The sequence below is a fragment of the Cheilinus undulatus genome, linkage group 22 (assembly GCF_018320785.1).
Source record: "Cheilinus undulatus linkage group 22, ASM1832078v1, whole genome shotgun sequence".
Taxonomy (NCBI): Eukaryota; Metazoa; Chordata; class Actinopteri; order Labriformes; family Labridae; genus Cheilinus; species Cheilinus undulatus.
Genome location: NC_054886.1, coordinates 32708487 through 32727669, shown reverse-complemented (window position 1 = coordinate 32727669; position 19183 = coordinate 32708487). Strand labels below are relative to the sequence as shown.

General features: G+C 40.4%; 1 protein-coding gene across 1 annotated transcript in view; it reads left to right on the top strand.

The window, feature by feature from the left end:
- Positions 1-17907, top strand: part of LOC121504590 (endophilin-A1-like) — a 57262-nt gene extending 39355 nt beyond the window's left edge. The window contains exons 2-9 of the mRNA XM_041779510.1: positions 367-435; positions 1895-1967; positions 2060-2203; positions 4152-4285; positions 4425-4583; positions 9088-9191; positions 9278-9408; positions 9487-17907. Of these exons, the coding sequence (XP_041635444.1) occupies positions 367-435; positions 1895-1967; positions 2060-2203; positions 4152-4285; positions 4425-4583; positions 9088-9191; positions 9278-9408; positions 9487-9683 (1011 nt within the window). The 3' untranslated portion in view covers positions 9684-17907. The remainder of the gene's footprint in view (positions 1-366; positions 436-1894; positions 1968-2059; positions 2204-4151; positions 4286-4424; positions 4584-9087; positions 9192-9277; positions 9409-9486) is intronic.
- Positions 17908-19183: the final 1276 nt, after the last annotated feature.

Below are 19183 nucleotides of genomic sequence, written 5' to 3'. Positions count from 1 at the left end.
GTTGTAATTGTGTTTTATTGTACCAGGATAAAGAGGCTGTCATAGAATTTAAAATGCTTTTTTGCTGCTTACAGAGGCCAGAATGAAAAGTATATTACATCAGAGATTCACTTAAATGTATTTCACAGACTAACAGTAACACTGAGGAGCTAAAGGCTCCGTTTTAGACATAGTAGTCCTTGTTTTCAGTCTCTTTGTCTATGCTTCCACCCTCCTACAGCTTTTTCTCTTGTTGTCTCTCCATCTGACGCCAAAACTTATGGTGTCTCTTCACTAGGACTTCTAAATGAGCACTTTCTTTCCATTACAGTATCTACGGATGGAAATGTCTAACCTTATTTTCCTCTTTTTATGTTTGTGCTGCAGAAAGTCAGCGAGAAGGTTGGAGGAGCCGAAGGGACCAAGCTAGACGATGACTTCAAAGAAATGGAAAAGGTAAATCTCTCCGTCTGTTCACTTTAATTTAAGCGAAATACTCCAAATTTAAAATACTGTTCATCACATAGATCCTAAGTTTACTCCCTCTGTAGCTGTCACAGTTCTTTAAGAATAAACATAAAAACTTAATATATACAACCCCACTTCCAAAAAAGTTGGGACACTGTGTGAAATGTAAATAAAACCAGAATGCAATGATTGTTGAATCTCATAAGCCCATATTTTATTCACAATGGAGCATAAACAACATGTCAGCACTTGAACTGAGACATTTTACCATTTCATGAAAAAATATTAGCTCATTTTGAATTTGATAGCAGCAACACATCTCAAAAAAGAAGGGACAGGGCAACAAAAGGATGAAAAAAAGATGGGTATAAAAGGAGAATTCTAGAGAGGCAGGGTCTCTCAGAAGTAAAGATGAGCAGAGGTCCACCAAACTGTGAAAAACTGTGTCTAAAAGTTGTGGAACAATTTTAGTAAAATGTTCTTAAACGTAAAATTGCAAAGACTTTTAATATCCAACCATCTTTAGTCCAAAGGGATAAGGCTGAAGGTCAATATTGGATGCTGGTGATCTCGGGGCCCTCAGGGGCCACCGTATAAAAAACAGGCATGATTCTTGGCTGAAATCACTGCATGGACTAAGGAACCCTTCCAGAAATCATTGTCTGTCAGCACAGTTGGCTGTGCCATCCACAAATGACAGTAAAAGCTGGAACATGGAGAGAAGAAGCCACATGTGAACAGGATCTAGGAACACCGCCGTCTTCTCTGGACCAAAGCTCATTAAAATGGACTGAGGAAACATGAAAAACTGTTCTGTGGTCACATAAATCAAAATTTGAAATTCTTTTTGCAAACCATTGAAGCTGTGTCCTGTGGACTAAAGAGAAGAGGGACGAACCAGATTGTTATTAGCTCTAAAGTCTGCATCTCTGATGGTATGGTGTTGCATTAGTGCCTATGGCGTGGGCAGCTCTAACATCTGGAAAGGAACTATCAATGCTGAGAAGTAGAGAGAGCTTTTAGAGCAACATGCATCCTACTTTCACCAAAAAAAAACATTTAGAGCATCAGAAAAGGAGAAATCCAGCAACGACAACCCAGGACTGTTGAGCAGCTACAATCCTACTTCAGACAAGAATGGGACAACATTCTTCTTCAGCAACTGGCCTCCTCACTTCCCAGACATTTACGGGCAGTTGTTAAAAGAAGAGGCGATGCTACACAATGGTGGCCCTGTCTCATCTTTTTTGAGATGTGTTGCTGCCATCATGTTGCGCAAGGAATAACAAAGTTGTAGGATATAGTGCTCTGTTTATTAACAGAAGCTTGTTTCTCATGAACAAATCCTCTAGATTAAGAAGAGCATCTATTTTGTTCATCTATACCGACATTTATTCTGTTTTCTTTCCACTGTCTCATCATTTTCTTGATGTGTTTCCATCTGTAGAAGGTGGACGTCACCAGCAGAGCAGTGCTGGACATCATGACCAAAACCATAGAGTACCTACAACCCAATCCAGGTATGAACACACCTGTAAACTCCATCCAATAAGAGGCATGTAGCCTTAAAAAACATCCTCTTACTGTTTTATCTAACCCTCTTCTCCTGCAGCATCCAGAGCCAAGCTGAGTATGATCAACACCATGTCAAAGATCCGCGGCCAGGACAAGGGACCTGGTTACCCACAGGCAGAGTCCATCCTGGGGGACGCCATGTTGAAGTTTGGACGGGAGTTAGGGGAGGAGTCCTGCTTCGGTAAGAGGGATTAGACCATATTAAATATGGACATCACAGTGATGTCAGCCACTGGTTCCTGAGGGGGATTTTAAAGTCCAATGATGGGATCGCCATATTGGAAATGCTGCCACAAAGTAACCTCTGATCAGTAATGGAAAAAAAAGATTTTACTGAATTATTATTTTACTGGCATCTAAGTTTTTAGAGGCACTACTGCCAGACTTTAGCTGTAGTGCCTCTTAAAGCTGTTAGCTAACCACTGTTAAATATCCATCCATCTTCTTCTGCTTATCCGGGGTCGGGTCATGGTGACAGCAGGTGAAGTAAGTCAACCCAGACGTCCTTCTCCCCGTAACATTTCCCAGCTTCACCAGGCCAGATGGGATAATCCAGCAAGACCTGGGTCTGCTGATCAGATGCCCAAACCACCTCAGCTGTCTCCTTTCAACATGAAAGAGCAGCGGCTCTATTTCCAGAACCTCCCGGATTTCTAAGCTCCTCATCCTATCTCTAGGCTGAGCCCTGACACCCTCCTGAGGAACCTCATTTCGACTGCTTGTATCTGTGATCTCGTTCTTTTGGTTGTTACCCAGAGTTCATGACCATAGTTGAGGGTTGGGAGGTAGATCGACTGGTCAATCGAGAGCTTTGCTTTTCGGATTAGCTCCCTCTTCACCACAACGGTACTGTACAGCGCCTGCAAAACTGATGCTGCACCAATCCGCCTGTCAATTTTGCAGTCCATTCTACCCTCGCTCGTGAACAAGACCCCAAGATGCTTGAACTCCTTCACTTGGGGCAAAGACACTCCCCACCCAGAGGGAGCAGTCCACCACTTTCCAGCAGAGGACCATGGTCCCAGACTGGGAGGTGCTTATTCTCGAACCAGCCGTAAAACGCTCCAGAGACTGCCAAAGGTCTAAGTTAAGGAAGCCAACAGAACCACATCGTCTGCAAAAAGCAGCAATGTGACTCTGAGCTCCAGGAACTGGAAACCCTCTTCCCCCCGACTGTCTTTTAGATTCTGTCCATGAAGATCTCGGAGACAAGGGGCAGCTCTGGCGCAGGCCAAGACGCACTGGGAATGTGACCGACCTTGTGCTGTTAAATACCATAGAAGACATTTTTGATGTCTGAAGACACAACAACAATGCTTAGAAGCATATTTAGATAACGACACAGAAGTTTTTAACTGAGCATTTTCATGTAAACGATGAATAAAACAGTTTTTTTAGTTTTGTTTGAGGAAATAGATAATTTCTTGAAATTAGAACTGACATAATGCTAATTCTGTTTGTGACTCCATTATGTTAGCATCAAGCTAATAGGTTACATCAGCTGAACGGATTTGCACCCCAAGCCCTTTGAACAGCATTGACACGTTTGACAACTTTACTCCTCTCTAGTTTGAGCCCAAAGCTGCAGAGCTCTTCTTTTGTGCTCCTTTGTGATATTATGGTTTGCATTCTCGAAATAATCAAAGCACAAAAGGCAATGAACTTCAATGGTGTTGCTACCACTGTTTTTAAATCTGCTGCCTGAGCTTGTTTGGGTGGCATCTGGAGAGTGGAAAGTGACATTTGACTGCTCTCATCAGTTACAGAACATTTCTTCCTTGCTAATGCCTGGTGCTTTTTTATAAGCAGCTTTTTTAGAAGATGTTACTTTAACTTTGCCTTGACAAGTTTGTTTGTTTTGTCATTCGGCTTTGGTGTTTTAGATGGTTTGTTTCAGTCTTATACAATATTTTTGTTCAACCATGACAAAAAACGGCTCTTCTTGTGAGTAGAGTCTAGTGGCTTTAGAGATAAGAATATAATAGCTGCTAAGGTTCTCATATCAGCTGCATGTATCCCCTAGGATTATACTGCCAGAGTTACATCCTAAAGCAACAGGAGAGCTTCTAAACTTTTCTTTTCTCATTTTTTCAATATTTACACTGTTTTCCCATCGCCTCTATTTCCAGGTTTGGCGTTGATTGATGCCAGCGAGGCGATGAAGGAGCTTGGGGAGGTGAAAGACGCTCTGGACATGGAGGTCAAACAGAACTTCATCGACCCGCTGCAGAACCTCCACGACAAAGACCTCAAAGAGATCCAGGTGAGCGAAACACCTGTGGATGAGTGATCGTATGATCTCCATAGCATGTCTAGAAACGGTGATGGAGGCTTCTGATTTCTATACTTGAACTTCCTAGATGTAGCTCTCTTAAGGTCTCTCGTGTTTTCTATCCCTGCAGCATCATTTAAAGAAGATGGAGGGCCGCCGTCTGGACTTTGACTACAAGAAGAAGCGTCAAGGGAAAGTCCAGGATGACGAGATCAAACAGGCGTTGGAGAAGTTCGACGAGAGCAAAGAGATCGCAGAGCAGAGCATGTTCAACCTGCTGGAGAGTGATGTAAGCACAGTTTCATGTCATCTTTACGAGTTAAATTAACTTTACATCCTACATCACTGATCATCAACTGGCGGCCCGGGGGCCATATCAGGCCCCCCCAAAGCTTCCTGTCCGGTCCCTGAAAGATCATTAAATTAAGAAAAGGAGTAGAAGAAGATGTTGTGGTTTTAAAAGTATCCCTTCGCTTTAAATGTCTGCAGCTGTTAAACCCACCCCCCACCATTTAATACTGAAATAACTTTAGAATGACTTAACATTGGATCTGTTTTTACAGACATGTACTTTTCAGTCATACTATACTATATTTTTAAAAAGAGGTAAGGTTGGTAAAAGTGTTACAAAAATAATGGGTGGCAAATTTCAAAATGGGTTGTGGAGTGGCACAAAGGGACAAAAATTGGTGAAACGGTGGTGAAAACAGGAAGAAAGGGGTAAATGTATCAAAAATGGGTTGAATGTGTCAAAAATAGTGCAAAAAAAGTAATGAAAAGGGGTTAAAACGTGTCAAAAATAGAAGAAAATGGGAACCAAGAGGATGGAAGTGCTTAAAAGGGGTTAAGAATGGAAAAAAATGGGTGAAAGAGGCAAAAAGTATCAAAAATGGGTTAAAAGTGGCAAAAATAGGACACAAATAGCCTGGCAAAGTAGGGGAAAGGGGTTAAAGAGTGGCAAAATGGGTGAGAAGTGGCAAACATTAATTTAAATGATAAAAAAATGAAATGAAAAGGTGCTAAAAAGTGGCAAAAATGGATAAAAGTGGCTAAAACATGCAGGAAAAGGGGTTAAGAGGGGTTAAAATCGTTGGTAAAAGAGGAAAAAAGTGGCAAAAAGTAATAAAATGGGGTAAAAGTGGCTAAAATAGTGCAAAAAGTTAATGCCAATACTGAAAAAGTGGTTTAAAATGGGCTTGAAAAAATGAGTTAGAGAGGCAAAAAGTATTAAAAACTGGTTAAAAGAGGCAAAAATAGGGCACAAATAGCCTGGCAAAGTAGGGGAAAGGGGTTAAAGAGTGGCAAAATGGTTAAAAAGAGGACAACATTGATTTAAAAGCTGCAACAATTATTGAAAAAAAATTTAATGAAAAGGGGTTATGGAGTGGCAAATTGATAAAAGAGTGCAGGAAAAGTGGTGTAAGAGGGGTTAAAATCTTGCAAAGATAGGTAAAATAGGAAAAAGGGGCAAAAAGTTTCAAAAAGGGGTAAAAGTGTCAAAAAAGGGGATAGATAGGGATAGATCTCACCGATAATGACTTAAAATGTTCTGCGTTTTAAAAGAAAATACAAATACTACTACAATAGTATTTCTATCAGACTAAAATATTTCTTGTTTTTTGTGTATTTGAAAGTCCGGTCCCAAGGGTCTCTGTCGAGAATAAATCTGGCCCTTGTGCAGATGTACTTGATGACTCCTGTCCTACATTAATCGAGCAATCCTTGTGTTTATTTGTGGATGAAAAGGTCTCATTTTGACTGACTTAAATCCAAAAAATCTCAGCTCTCTTTGGGCTGTTGGTTGGACAATTCAGATGCAGCTGTAGTCCACATGATTGCACCACGAATCATTAATGTAATAGTGGAAGCACAGGCTTGGTTTTTGGTTTTAAAGGTACAGAAACAGTCAAAGAAAGAACACAGACGCTTCACTCAGCCCCAGATAAAGAGCTAGCAGCTCTGAGGGATTGCATCAAAAGTTGCTCCACTCATCTGCTCTGTTTCAAGGTCTACTCTCACTGATATTCAGGCACAAACATGCCTAAAGGCATGCATTTAACCCTTTGTTTGTGCTTTGAGAACTGCTGTATAGTCCCTTTTAGTGGTCAGGGCCTGAGGGTTCAACTACTGGTCTCTACAGCATGAAACAACAAGGGAAAGTTATCTCCTTCTGTTTCTCTTCTTTTTATCTTAAGGGTCTGTGAGCACTTCTGCTGGTTTGTGCTGGCAGCACCCACAGTCTCGGTTTAAGAGCTCCTCGTCAGATTTATTGTTGCTGGGTTTTAATGTTTTCTCTCATTTTCCACAGTAGTATTCATTCATTCCAATTTAAAAAAAGCTCAGTGTAAGAAATCATCTCTTTATTCAAGGAAATACCACCATGAAAATATAAAAATGACAGTCCCAGTTAGGGATAAGGATTATCAGTATTTAATGATATTGATGTCCTTGTTTATACTTATATTTAGACTTTCCTGTTGTTTAGTTGAAAGACAAAACAACTGTTTTTGAAGGAAGTGGTTTCAGCTTTTAGCCATATTTACATTCTATTAGCAGTTATTATTATGCTTTTATTGCTGTTATTTTGCAACATGACCCCACTGCCCTTCCACGAGCCTTTGTTGAACGCATTGAGCAGGAACAGCACACATTGCTGCTCTTCAGGCAGTGAGAGAAGCAGCAAATAACCCAGAGCCGAGCCAGTATCAGTGACAACAGATGACACTGATCAAGTTAGATGTAGCATAATGGAGTAGCTGGGGTGGAGGAGGGTTGCAGAGGGAGCAGCACAGAGTAAGCAGCCAGAGCAGGTTAAATGTGGCGGCAGAGTGCATCTGCCAGTAGGAATCGTGAATCAGCTGGACGTCAGCTTATGGGGGCTTGCGTGAGATCAGCTGATCTCAATGAAATGGCAGCATTTGACACTGTGTGTCAGAAATAACACCCCATGCTGTATAGCTTTAGTAACAAGATTATTTGGCACACCTAGACTTGCCTCAAGTCACACCAGCTAGAGCAGTGGTTCCCAACCTTTGAATCTAAAACCAGCCATGGACCCACATGGAAAAAAACACCATAAATTTTTACTGTTTTCATTGAAAATCCAACAGAATAGACCTTCACACACATATTTTTGCCAAGAGATCTATGTATAAACTATCCATGATGTGTCTTTTTACGATTTAAAAATTATTTGCAAATCTAATTTGGACAAATTCATAGCAGACAGAGTCCTGAGTGTCTCTGAGATCTTTGGCACCCTGGACCTCAGGTTGGGAACCAGAGAGCGAGAGCTTGAGTTGAAAAGTTAAAAAAAAGGTTTTGATTCCATCTGTGGCATCTGTTTTATATTACTGATAAAAATATTTTCATCCTCTCATCTGGATTTATCCAGATTTAAAACTGAATTTTCTTGTCCTTAATGTGACATTTGAACACATGACTTTTTGTTTATATTCACCTAAACGTCATTTTTCTGAGCTGACCTCGAACACATCGTAATATAACCATCCTGCAGCTTGTTAAGTGAGCTTTAACTATTCTGCTGGTTACAACCTGGAGTTCAACACTGGATTATTTTTGTTGAGTAATTGGGCTTGGCACAAAGTTAGGGAGCATTTCAACAGCCGATCCAAGCAGATGAGGAGGACAACTGTCCCACAGAAGTGAAAGCAAGTGTTAAGAGTGCATGCTACTGCCAGAACAGCTGGAGTTAAAGGAGCCACATTCTGGTTTAATGATGCACAGTGTTGATGCATTGATGACCATTTTCTAGATCAAAGTAGTGCTAAACCACACAGTTCCCACGAGATACTATCAGTGCCACAGCAGTAAGCGGCGAGTAAAGAGCACAGTGATGACAAGGCAACAGTCTGTACAAAAACAATGAAAAATGTTAATAATTTGTTTAACCAACTTGTAATTCTGGTGCCGATGACAAAGGAATCCAAATTCAGCTAATTGGCAGGCTAACAGCATCCCTAGTCAGATTAGTTTCTCCTTTGTCACTGTTTTACAAAATGGCCTGAGAAAATCCTGTCCTTGGGTGCCTGTTTAGCTCAGTGGGCGGATCAGGTGTCCGTATACACAGGCTCTAAAGCTTGTCACACTGGTCGTGGGATCTATTCCCAGTGTCAGCACTGTTTGCCGCATGTTTTCCTCCACTCTCTTCAAGTATTTCCTGTCCCTCTGTTCAGCCGTCCTATCCAAATAAAGGCAAAAAACCTAAGAAGTAATCTTTAAAAAGTCTTGTCCATCTTCATTTTGATATTGACAAGCATGACCCTTTTCCAAACCGTGGATACCAGCCATAAAACAAACATAGATGACAAGTTAGTTGAAGTCTAGCTGAACCTGTCTGAGTCTTAGACTTACTAAGGAACCATATGTCACTTTGTCTCATCTTCCTGTGGCCAGAAAAGAAGGAATTGGACATTTTCTGTTTAGCTCTATAACTAAAACCTAAGACTGCAGACTTCATGGTGCGCACAGTCCAGGAAGATATTTGCTCTGCAGGGACAGGCCTTGTCATATTCCCATCGCAGTGACCTTGTTTGCACCGTAAAGGTCTAAATGATCAAATATTCACCATGTCTATTGTGGATGTTGACATGGCTCCAGTGTTGCTATAGTTGCACAAACAGCGGGATCCCGATTTATTCAAAACTGCAGTGGAAACAAAGGGCAGCAACCCTGTGCCGTGCTGTGTCGAGCCATACTCAGGCCCAGCGGGGTGCAGAGCAGAGCTATGCAGAAACAATATCCGTGTATGTGTGTGTGTGTGTGTGTTGCAGATTGAGCAGGTGAGCCAGCTGGCAGCGTTGGTTCAAGCACAGTTGGAATACCACAGCCGCTCTGCAGAAATCCTCCAACAGCTCTCCAGCAAGATGGAAGACAGGTATTGATCCATCTGCCTACCTCTGGTAAAAATAAACCAACAGAAATAGACTGAGCAGTTTTTTTTAACTGTCTGAACTTCATCAGGATAAAAGAAGTGTCCAGTAAACCGAGGAAGGAATACGCTCCCAAACCCAGAATGACCCTGGAGCTGCTGCCCCCCAGTGAGAGTCACAACGGGGGGATACACTCTGCCAAATCACCTGGAAGATCACCAGGTAAAGACGTATGAACCCAGCTTAATGCATAATTCCTAATGCAACCCTACTAATGCTGATCTGTTTGTCCCACCGCAGCACCCATGGACCAGCCCTGCTGCCGAGCACTCTACGACTTTGAACCAGAGAACGAAGGTGAGTTGGGCTTTAAAGAAGGCGACGTCATCACCCTTACAAACCAGATCGACGACAACTGGTACGAAGGCATGATCAACGGCCAGTCGGGCTTCTTCCCGATCAACTACGTGGATATCCTGGTGCCACTTCCTCATTAGGGTACCGCCAATGACCTGACCCTTCCCCCCGACCAATCAAGACATCCTGATAAACAGCCTGTATTTGCGTAAACAACAAACCACGCCCTTCTTCTACTTCTTCTTCTGTGCTTCTGTGCGATTCCGCTTTCACAAATGGACTGAAACGACTGCGACGGAGACAGAGACGGTGGATACGACGGGGCGGTGGGACAGGGATCCTAGGAGATGAGGATTTATGTGTGAAAGATGCAGAAGAGATGAGTGGAAAGAGAAGAGAAGACGAAGAGATGGTGATCTTTTGCAGCACAGTACTCACTCTGTACTGCTCCGCTCGACCAGGCAGCGCTGGATCCAAATGAGGCTTTGGAGACTTACGAATAAGGCACGGTGTATATGTACGTGCATGTTTGTGTCTGTATGTGCGTTTCAACCTGTTCTTACTCTACTATGATCAAGCCAGCACAAATTCCTGCTTGTCAGTTAAACTGCCTGACAGCTTCTTCAGTTCCTCGCTGTCTCTCTCTGAAATACTGCTGTCTTTTCTACCTTGACATGCCTTCAGTTCTCTTCTTCAGCTCTGCTCTTTCTTTCTTTGTTCCTTTGCTAGCACTGCCTTTTCGCATGGCTCAGTAATGTATACAGACCTCCAACCCATGATCCAGAGCTACAGCGGGTCCTCAGACCCTGCTGTTTTTGTTGAATAGTACTTTTTTAACACTCTCTCTCACCGTCTGCATTGAATCTCCACTTGGTGGCTGTATGCATGAACCAGCCCAATCAGAAACTGGAGTGATGAAACTCCTGTGAAATGTACTTGTCAGAGGTGCATCTTTGGAAGGAAGCAGTAACTGCAATAAGTAGATTTTCCAGGATGAAGAAGGGTGCCCATCGATCTTATGGTGGGGATATCAGCAGGTTTTGCACCATTGATCTACCAGACAGCAGCGATACGCTAACACAACCAGCAGTAATCTTGACCAGAACTTTAAATGGGTCGGCAAACATGGGTTTAACAGTGTGCTTAGAGGGAAAACATGCTTGTTTTTTCTCTCTATACTCTTCTAAGTTACCGCATCACAGTGTTTTTACATGTACCATGTGGAGTAGATGCTTGTCATTTTGTCTTAATTGTGGCTTTTGCATGTAAGACTGCTTGATTAGCTGTAGCTGTTCTAAAGTTCCTGTTTTGAAGCTTTTTACCGGTGTCACAAAAGGTGACTGACATACCACATCATTTCCCAGTTTCCTTAACTCCACCAAACATCATATGAGTCAAATACACGCAGTAGTGGAAGCATTGCATACCTGTGAGAACATGTTTGGATTTACAGAAGTTTCAGGTTGAATTCAGTCGTAGTAACTTGGATCTCTTGTCCTTGGCTCACTCTGAAAACAATCCATGTGGAGACCAATTAAGGCAGGTCCTCCTGACCCTGAAAAACATCCTTGTAGAACCCAAAATGCATGCAAGAACCCTTGAAATGAAGTAATTACCACAGGGTTCTGCACCATTTAGAATCTTCTCCTTATTCTTTCATGAAAAGTTCATGGGTTGACTGTTGAGGTTGAGGTTGAGGTTTCCTTGGAGGCCTAGTAAAATTCTGAAACGCTGTTTAGAAGTAGGAAACTTTTGAATGTTACTTTGGTGACATGTTGGAATGTGTAAGAATATATCTGAACAGTGGAAACATAATTTTGGTTTCCCATGTATGAAATGTGCTTTCCTTTTACCTCAGAGGTCAGATGTCAGAGCTGGGAATGGTATCCCACCTAGGTTGACTGTAATCCACTTTAAAGATCTTCCAAGTTTTCAAGTTGGAATTCTAACTTCATGGGGGCTACAATGGAAAGCAACACTAGGTACACCCTAATATTCTTGAACCCTCACTGCATTCTGAAACCCTCAATACAGTCTAGAAACCTTGATACATCCTAGAACAATTCATACCCTTGACAAATTCTAAAACCCTAGATATATTCTGGAACCCTCAATACACTGTAAAGACCTCAAAACAATATGAAACCTTGATTTTACACTAGAACCCATAATACATTCTCGAACACTTAACAGTAGAACCATTAATTTATCCAAGAATCCCAAATTGATCCTTAAACCTTTGATTCTTCCTAAAGCTTTTTAATACATTCGTAATTCCCTGATACACTCTGCAACCCTTCAAACATTCAAGAGCAGTTAATACTTCCAAAAACTCTAAGTCAATTCTAGAACAGTCAGTACATTCTAGAACCCTTGATTCATCCCAGAACCCTGAGTACATTATAGAATACTGAGGACATTCCAGAACCATTGATACATTCCAAAGCCTTCAGTGCATCCCAGAACCCTTAACACTTTCTTGAACCTTCAGTCCATCCTAGAACCTGCAGTGCATTCTAGAACCCATGATACATTCTAGAACACTTAGTGAAGTCTAGAACCATTAATACATTCTTGAAACCTTGATACATTTTAGAACAATCAGATATTCTAGGACCACAGTAACCCAAAACCCTTGATAAACCAAGTCAGTTCAAGAACTATCCACACATTCCAGAACCCTTGCTTTATCCTGAGAGCCTCAGTACATTCTAGAAACATTGAAACATTCTAGAACCCTTAAAAAATTCCAGGATCCTGGATACATTCCAGAACTCTTGATGCATTATAGAACCCAAGAACCCTGACTACATTCCAGAGCATTTAGTCAGTTCAAACAAACACTGATACATTCTTTAACCCCCGATACAGTCTGGAAACTTAAATATATTCTTGAACAATCGGTTTATCTAGAACCTCATTGCATCCCAGAATCCTTGTTAAACTAAGTTCAGTAACTGTCAACACATTCTGGCAACCTTGTTTTATCCATGGAGCCTCAGTACATTCTAGAACCATTGAAACATTCTGGAACCCTTAATTAATTCCAGGATCCTGGATACATTCTCAAACCCTTGATACATACTAGAACCCTTGATACATTTTAGAACAATCAGATATTCTAGAAACCCAGCAACCAAAAATCCTTGATAAACCAAGTCAGTTCAAGAACTGTCAATACATTCTAGAATCCTCGATTTATCCTGAAAGCCTCAGTACAGAATGTGACCTATCAACACATTCTGGCAACCTTGTTTTATCCGTGGAGCCTCAGTACATTCTAGTACTATGGATATGTTCTAGAGTCATTAAAACACTCTAGAACCCTCAATACACAATAATACCCTCAACCATTCATGAACCAGCAACACATTCTTGAACCTTCGAAACATTCTGGAACCCTGGATAAATGCTTGACCAACTGATACATCCAGAACCTTTATACACTGTGCAGTCCTTGACAAACTCCAGAGCAGTTAATACATTCTGCAACCCTCTGTAAATTCTAGAACCCTCAATGCTTTCCAAACACTCAGGTCATTCTAGGGCCTTGGATTCATTCTAGACCCATGGGTACTTTCTAATAACGTGGATAAATTCCTAGATATATTGCAGAAGCCCCAATACACTGTTGAACTCTCAGGACATTCTAGAGTTTTTGATAAGTTCTAGAACCTTCGATAACGCTTCATTCCCACAGGAACTGGACCACTTTGGAGTCCCTTATTTGGGGTTTATCTTGAGCTATTATTATATGAAGGTTTGAGTTCCAGACAGTATCTGTTGGGTTTGTAAGCGGTTGTCATTGGTGGTAACAGTCGGCCGTGCCAGTTCCCTTGTGTGTATTACAGACCACCAAAGTTCTACCAACTTGAATATGTGTATCAGCAGTGTTCATTAGAGGCAGTAGGGGGAGTCTTCTTTTTAAAGACCCTAAACGTCCATTATCTGTTGTTCTTTATTATCCATATGTCCTTCAGCCAATACATAGTGGCAACACAGTGGTAAAAACCAAAGTGTTGGGCTTTTGTCCCTGATAGATGCAGACCATCTCAACATCAGGCTACAGGATACTAGTTTAGCTTTAGCTGTTGGCTGTAGTTAGCATCAAGACAAGTTTACCAAGGAGTTTATTTCTATTAAATTACATACCACTGATGAAAAGACCAAGGGTTCTTCTACCAAAGCCTCAATTATCGTCACAGGCAACAGCAGGAATTTGTGCTAGCATGGCTAATGCTAATGTGCCGGATTTGGCTTACCAGCTAGCTCTTCGCTTAACATTCCTGTATTTCCTCCTAGTGCTGCTCATATTTACAAAAAAAGAGTTTGCAAACAGGCAGATGTTTTAGTTTTGTATTCTGAAGTTTTCTGAATTCTTGTTTGTAATCACAACCCACCTGGTGGTGATGTCAAAGTGTCCATAACAAAATAATAATTGTTATAATAATGTTATGTTGTGTTGAAGGTAGGGATATATGTAAATCCAAGGGTCAGGGCTACAGCGTGGGTCATAATGTGCAGGTTTTTGCTGAATATGTTGAATATGTTAGTAATAATATTCAAGGCCAGCAGCAGAAAGAAGACACTGATTATGATATTTGGTTGAAGGAAGGAAACTTTTGAAAACTGCAACAGAAAAAAGGAACACAGGGATTCCATTTTAAACAATATACAAAGTATCATTAGACAATAAACTCTAAACAGGCAATAAATATTTATCCAACAATAAACCAGTTCAATAGGAGACATATTTAACTGTAAAAGACATCTGTCAAGCTGTGTAACCATTACAATCTATCTAAATCTATTAATCTGTCTATTTACAGAGCTTTGTCTTCTTTGCCCCATATAACAAGAAAACAGTCTATCACAAACTAAAATAACCCTGGATAATCGCCGCTCCCTGCTCTCTACATTCACTATCTCCTCTGTAGCTGTTACAGGTCGTTGTAGAAGACGGGGGTTTGAAATAATGCTGTGTTCAGTGTTTTTTCTTTGATTTTCTCTGTTTCGTCTGTGTTCTGAGTCTGAATCCTGATTTTTTAAAATATTTTTGGTCCGCCTGTGGAAAGTCTGTGAGCTGCATGCAACTGAACCGCTTCACGTCTGCAGTTTGAAATGGTTGTGGAACAAAAAGAAAAATTAGTCCTGCTGGCTTTTTCTCACGCTGCAGAGAGCCTGGTACTCTTCATTTTTTATTCAGCAGTTTTCTTTCTTTCTTTTGAATTTGTTAGGCTATATTTGTATAGCACTCCTCTTTGAATTACAAAGTGCTTTAAGACCTTTTTGACCTTCTAAATGATGTTTATTTGCACCTTAAATGTCAGAATTGTTTTGTTGCTCTTCTCTTTATTTTGTGCTGATTTGCCCTCTATGGCGACATGCATTCTAACCTCAATGAGGGACTTGTACAGTGTTACTCTTTGTTTTCCCTTTTCACCTTAATGAGGTCTGACCTCGGCCACGTTATCCGCCTGAGTCTCCTTTCAGTGTCGTTCTCAGACTGTCCAATCAAACTGCAAACCAAACCAGCACACCAACGCTCCTGTCTCGGTCTTTCTCTGAAGCAAAGCAGCCCATAACGTTAAAATAATCTCATTGATTGGTTTGGATGCTTGCTCCGTCTTATAACTCCTTTGAGGACATTTTGTGGGGTTTGTAGTCAAATAGTATGAAATTTCAAGGAAAGCCTTTTTCTCTCTGATCACCAAATGATACTGGGGAGTCGATAGATATTTTAATGACAGCCAGTTTTAAAAACCACCATGTCCATCCATTTACATACAGCTAGTACCAACCTATTAGCTTAGCAGAATGTCGAGACTGGAAAAAGTGGAATACAGCTAGCATCTGCCCAGATATTATAAAACGAATCCACCAGCCAGAATAATAGTTCTTAAAAAGTGGCTTTTCTTTGTTCCCAGTAATGTGATGACAGATGTGATACCAATGTTGTGTCTATACAGTACACCTTAAGCTCAAACCAATGCTGGTTAACCTAGCTTAGCATTAATGGATTCAGGAACCAGCAAACCAGCCTCATTCTACACTCTAGAACACTTCAGTCCATTCTAGAACCATAGATTCATTCTAGAACCCTTGATACACTGTAGAACAATAGATGCATTCACAAACCCACAAAACATTCCAGAGCGTGTAGTCAATTCAATAAACATTAGTATATTCTAGAACCCTTGATCCACTCTGAAACCCTTAGCCCATCCTAGAACCATTGATACATTTTAGAACCATTCGGTCTAGAACCATCATTACATTCTTGGTATCACTGACACATCCTAACCCTGGGCACTGAGTCAATTCTAGAACCACCATTTCATTTTAGAACCCTCTAGACACTCTAAAAGTCTTAATGGATTCTAGAACCCTTGTTGCATTCTGAAACCCTCAATGCATCCTTGAACTTTTACTACGTTCTAAAACCCATAGCAACATTCAATAACACTAAGTCAATTTGAGAACCATCAATACGTTCTAGAACACCTGATTCATCCTCAGCACATTCTAGTTCCACTGAAACATTCAAGAACCATTCAAACAGTCGAGAGCCCTCATCACATCCTGGAACCCTTGGTACATTCCGGTACACTGAGTCACTTCTAGAACCTTCAGTTCATTCCAGAACAATGTGTTTCATCATAGAACCCTCAATACATTCCTGAACTGTCAATATTCTGAAACCCTCAATACATTCTGAAACCCACGATACAGTCTTGAACAAGATCCCTCCGCGCATCCTGGAATCCTCAGAACAATCCAGAGCATGTAGTCATTTCTAGAACCATCGATACATTGTAGAACCCTCGATCCATCCTGGAACCCTCAGAACATCCTAGGTCCATTGAATCACTTCTAGGACCATTCCAACAATCTAAAACCCTCGTTACGTTCCGGAACCTGTGATACATTTCAGAACACTGTGTCAGTTCTAGAATCAGCCATTTATTTCAGAACTCTGTCATTCATCCTGGAGCCCCGAGTACACTCTAGAAATATTAATACATTCTAGAACACTGAGTCAATCTAAAACTGTCAGTTCATTCCAGAACCCTTTGATCCATTCAAGAATGCTGACTAAACTCTAGAACCATTGATACCCTTTGAAACCTTTGGTCTATTCTAGAACCCTTGATACAGTCTTGGATGGTGTTTGAGAGAATAGCTGAAAATTCTGGTAAATACAGAAATATATGTATAGAGTAAAGAAAACTAGTTTCCTGGGAGCGATTGGAAAAGAATGTTGGTACCACAGTATTGTCTGTTAGGATCATTTTAAACCAGGGTTAGCAGATTGTTAGCTTGGCTTAGCATAAAAAAGGAGGAACCAGCTAGCCTTTGAGAGCCAGTGGCTCAGATTTTAATGTGCTGGTCAAAAAATAGCTCTAGATTTTCAGGAAGGAAAAGCCATGCTATCTTAGTCAGTGCTAGTAAATATTAAGCTAAGGCCCCTAGCTGGTTAGCTTAGCACTGCATTAAGACTACAAAAAGGTACATGGGTAGCCTTGGTGTATGTTTAAAATAACAATTTTTGGGAAATGTGCAACCATTTTTTCTTGGTAAGAGACAAGTAGACTGATGCCATAGTCATAAGAAAATATTAAACTAGCTAGATTAGATTATCTTAGTTTGGCACAAAGTGCAAATGGAGGAACAGCTAGGTTTTCCTTCAAATCTGCTAACAGGCACCATTACAGTAAAACTGTTTTTTTTTTTGTTTTTTTTTTTGTTTTTGTTTTTTTTTTGTTCTGCCAAGTTTGTTTAATCTATTCAGAACATAAGTTTACAAGAAGAAATTGTCAATTTCTTGGCCAGTGCAATGTGTTTTTTAAGTGACTTGAGACCAAATCTTTTTTTTTTTTTAATGTGAACAGGTACCTCAGATCTCACGGTTCTAAAAATGTCATTTTTGTTTCTCATGTATTTTTTACTCCTTTTGTTGAACTGATGCGCTGTTTTAGCTAAATTTAGAACTGAAAATACTGGGTACTTTTAAGCCCCATCCACTTATGTCGACCTGAGTTGACTCCTGCTGTATGGGCTGCTTTGCTTCAAAGACATAAACCACTCTCCAGTATGATTCAGGATGTTCTGATGTGGCCTTGGTCCGACCCGTGGCTGTGTTACATGATATTCTATGCCTTTAGGCTGTATAAAATAGCCCCTCTGCCTATAGACCCTGGTGAGCTACATGTGTGTATGTGAGTATATACACACCTTGTTGCTATTTATTTATGTAATGTAAGTATTTATTTAATTATTTATTTATTTATGCCCGCATCCTGTTTATTGGTTCGGCACCTGTGGCGTATTTTTGAGGATTGTCAAAACATTGGTGTATGATGATGTGGAGGAGGGGAGGGCGGGGGGGGATTAAGGGATGGGGGGGGTATTGGGGATGGGGATATTTTTGGGGGGGTGTGGGGAAGGGGCCGTGGTCAATGGAAAAACCTAGCTGTGATACTAACTCTAACTGTTGCTCTCCTCGTATTGGACGATGATATTATCTAAGACCACTGTATGTATAACTGCTTGTCGTGAAGATGAACTACAATGTAATGACAATAAAGAACTAACACTATAACACCACAGACAATGAGACTCCATTCTGTTCCTCCTAGATAGATAGGTAGATACAGGAAGCTGGATCTCACAAAAGACACTGCACCCACTGCAGCCAACAGGAGGCAGAAACACTGTCCCACCACCGGCCCTTTATACAAGGACATCAGAGACAAGCTCTTTCCACTTTTCTCCAGCAAACAGAAAGAATTCACCAGGATGATCAATAAACAGAAGCTTATATCTGCTTGGTGTAGTGCAAAAGTGTGCAATTTTGCAGTACATTACATGAGCTGTTGTGAACAAAAATGAGCATCAAACAAAATACCAACACCAGGAAGTGGACTGTCTGCACGTCTAACTAAAAAATACGTATATAATATTTCTAGATAGATGGGTATAAAGCATAAAGGTTATTTCTAGAAATTTAAAATACAGTTTATTTACAAAAAATGTATTCAAATAATTTTCTCAAAGAAAAAAATACATTGCATATCCATTTTGGAATATTTTTCTTTTTTGGGGTTCTTTTTTTCATGTTTTACCAACCAAATGTGTTTATTTGTTAATATATTTGTATGATATTATTCTAAAATAATTGGTAAAAAAACAAAAACAAAAAAACTTACACCAAAAGACTTGTTTTGATGTTCAATGAAAATGAAAAAAATATATATAATTCACACAAAAATTTACATTTTATTTTTAAGCTTTAATGCCATTATAACATGGACAATTTTACTTTATATTTCACACAATTAATGAGTGTGTAAACCCCTTAAAATTTCAAACTGTCAGAGGACAGGGTGGTGCAGGAAAAAGGTTTAAGTTAGTCATGAGTTCAGGGGGCCTACTAGTCAGAGGTCTGCCCCTGGTGACATGTTTTTCAAGTAAATGAGGGATAGGAGTATCAACCTTATCACACTCCTGGTTGTGATCAATGTAGCAGCTAAAATGTTGTCTAGGTTTCATGTTTAAATGTTTGCTTTTGTAATATACTTGGTGTTCCGTCAACATATTTTGAATTTAAAAAAAAAAACTATCCAATCTTCACAAATCT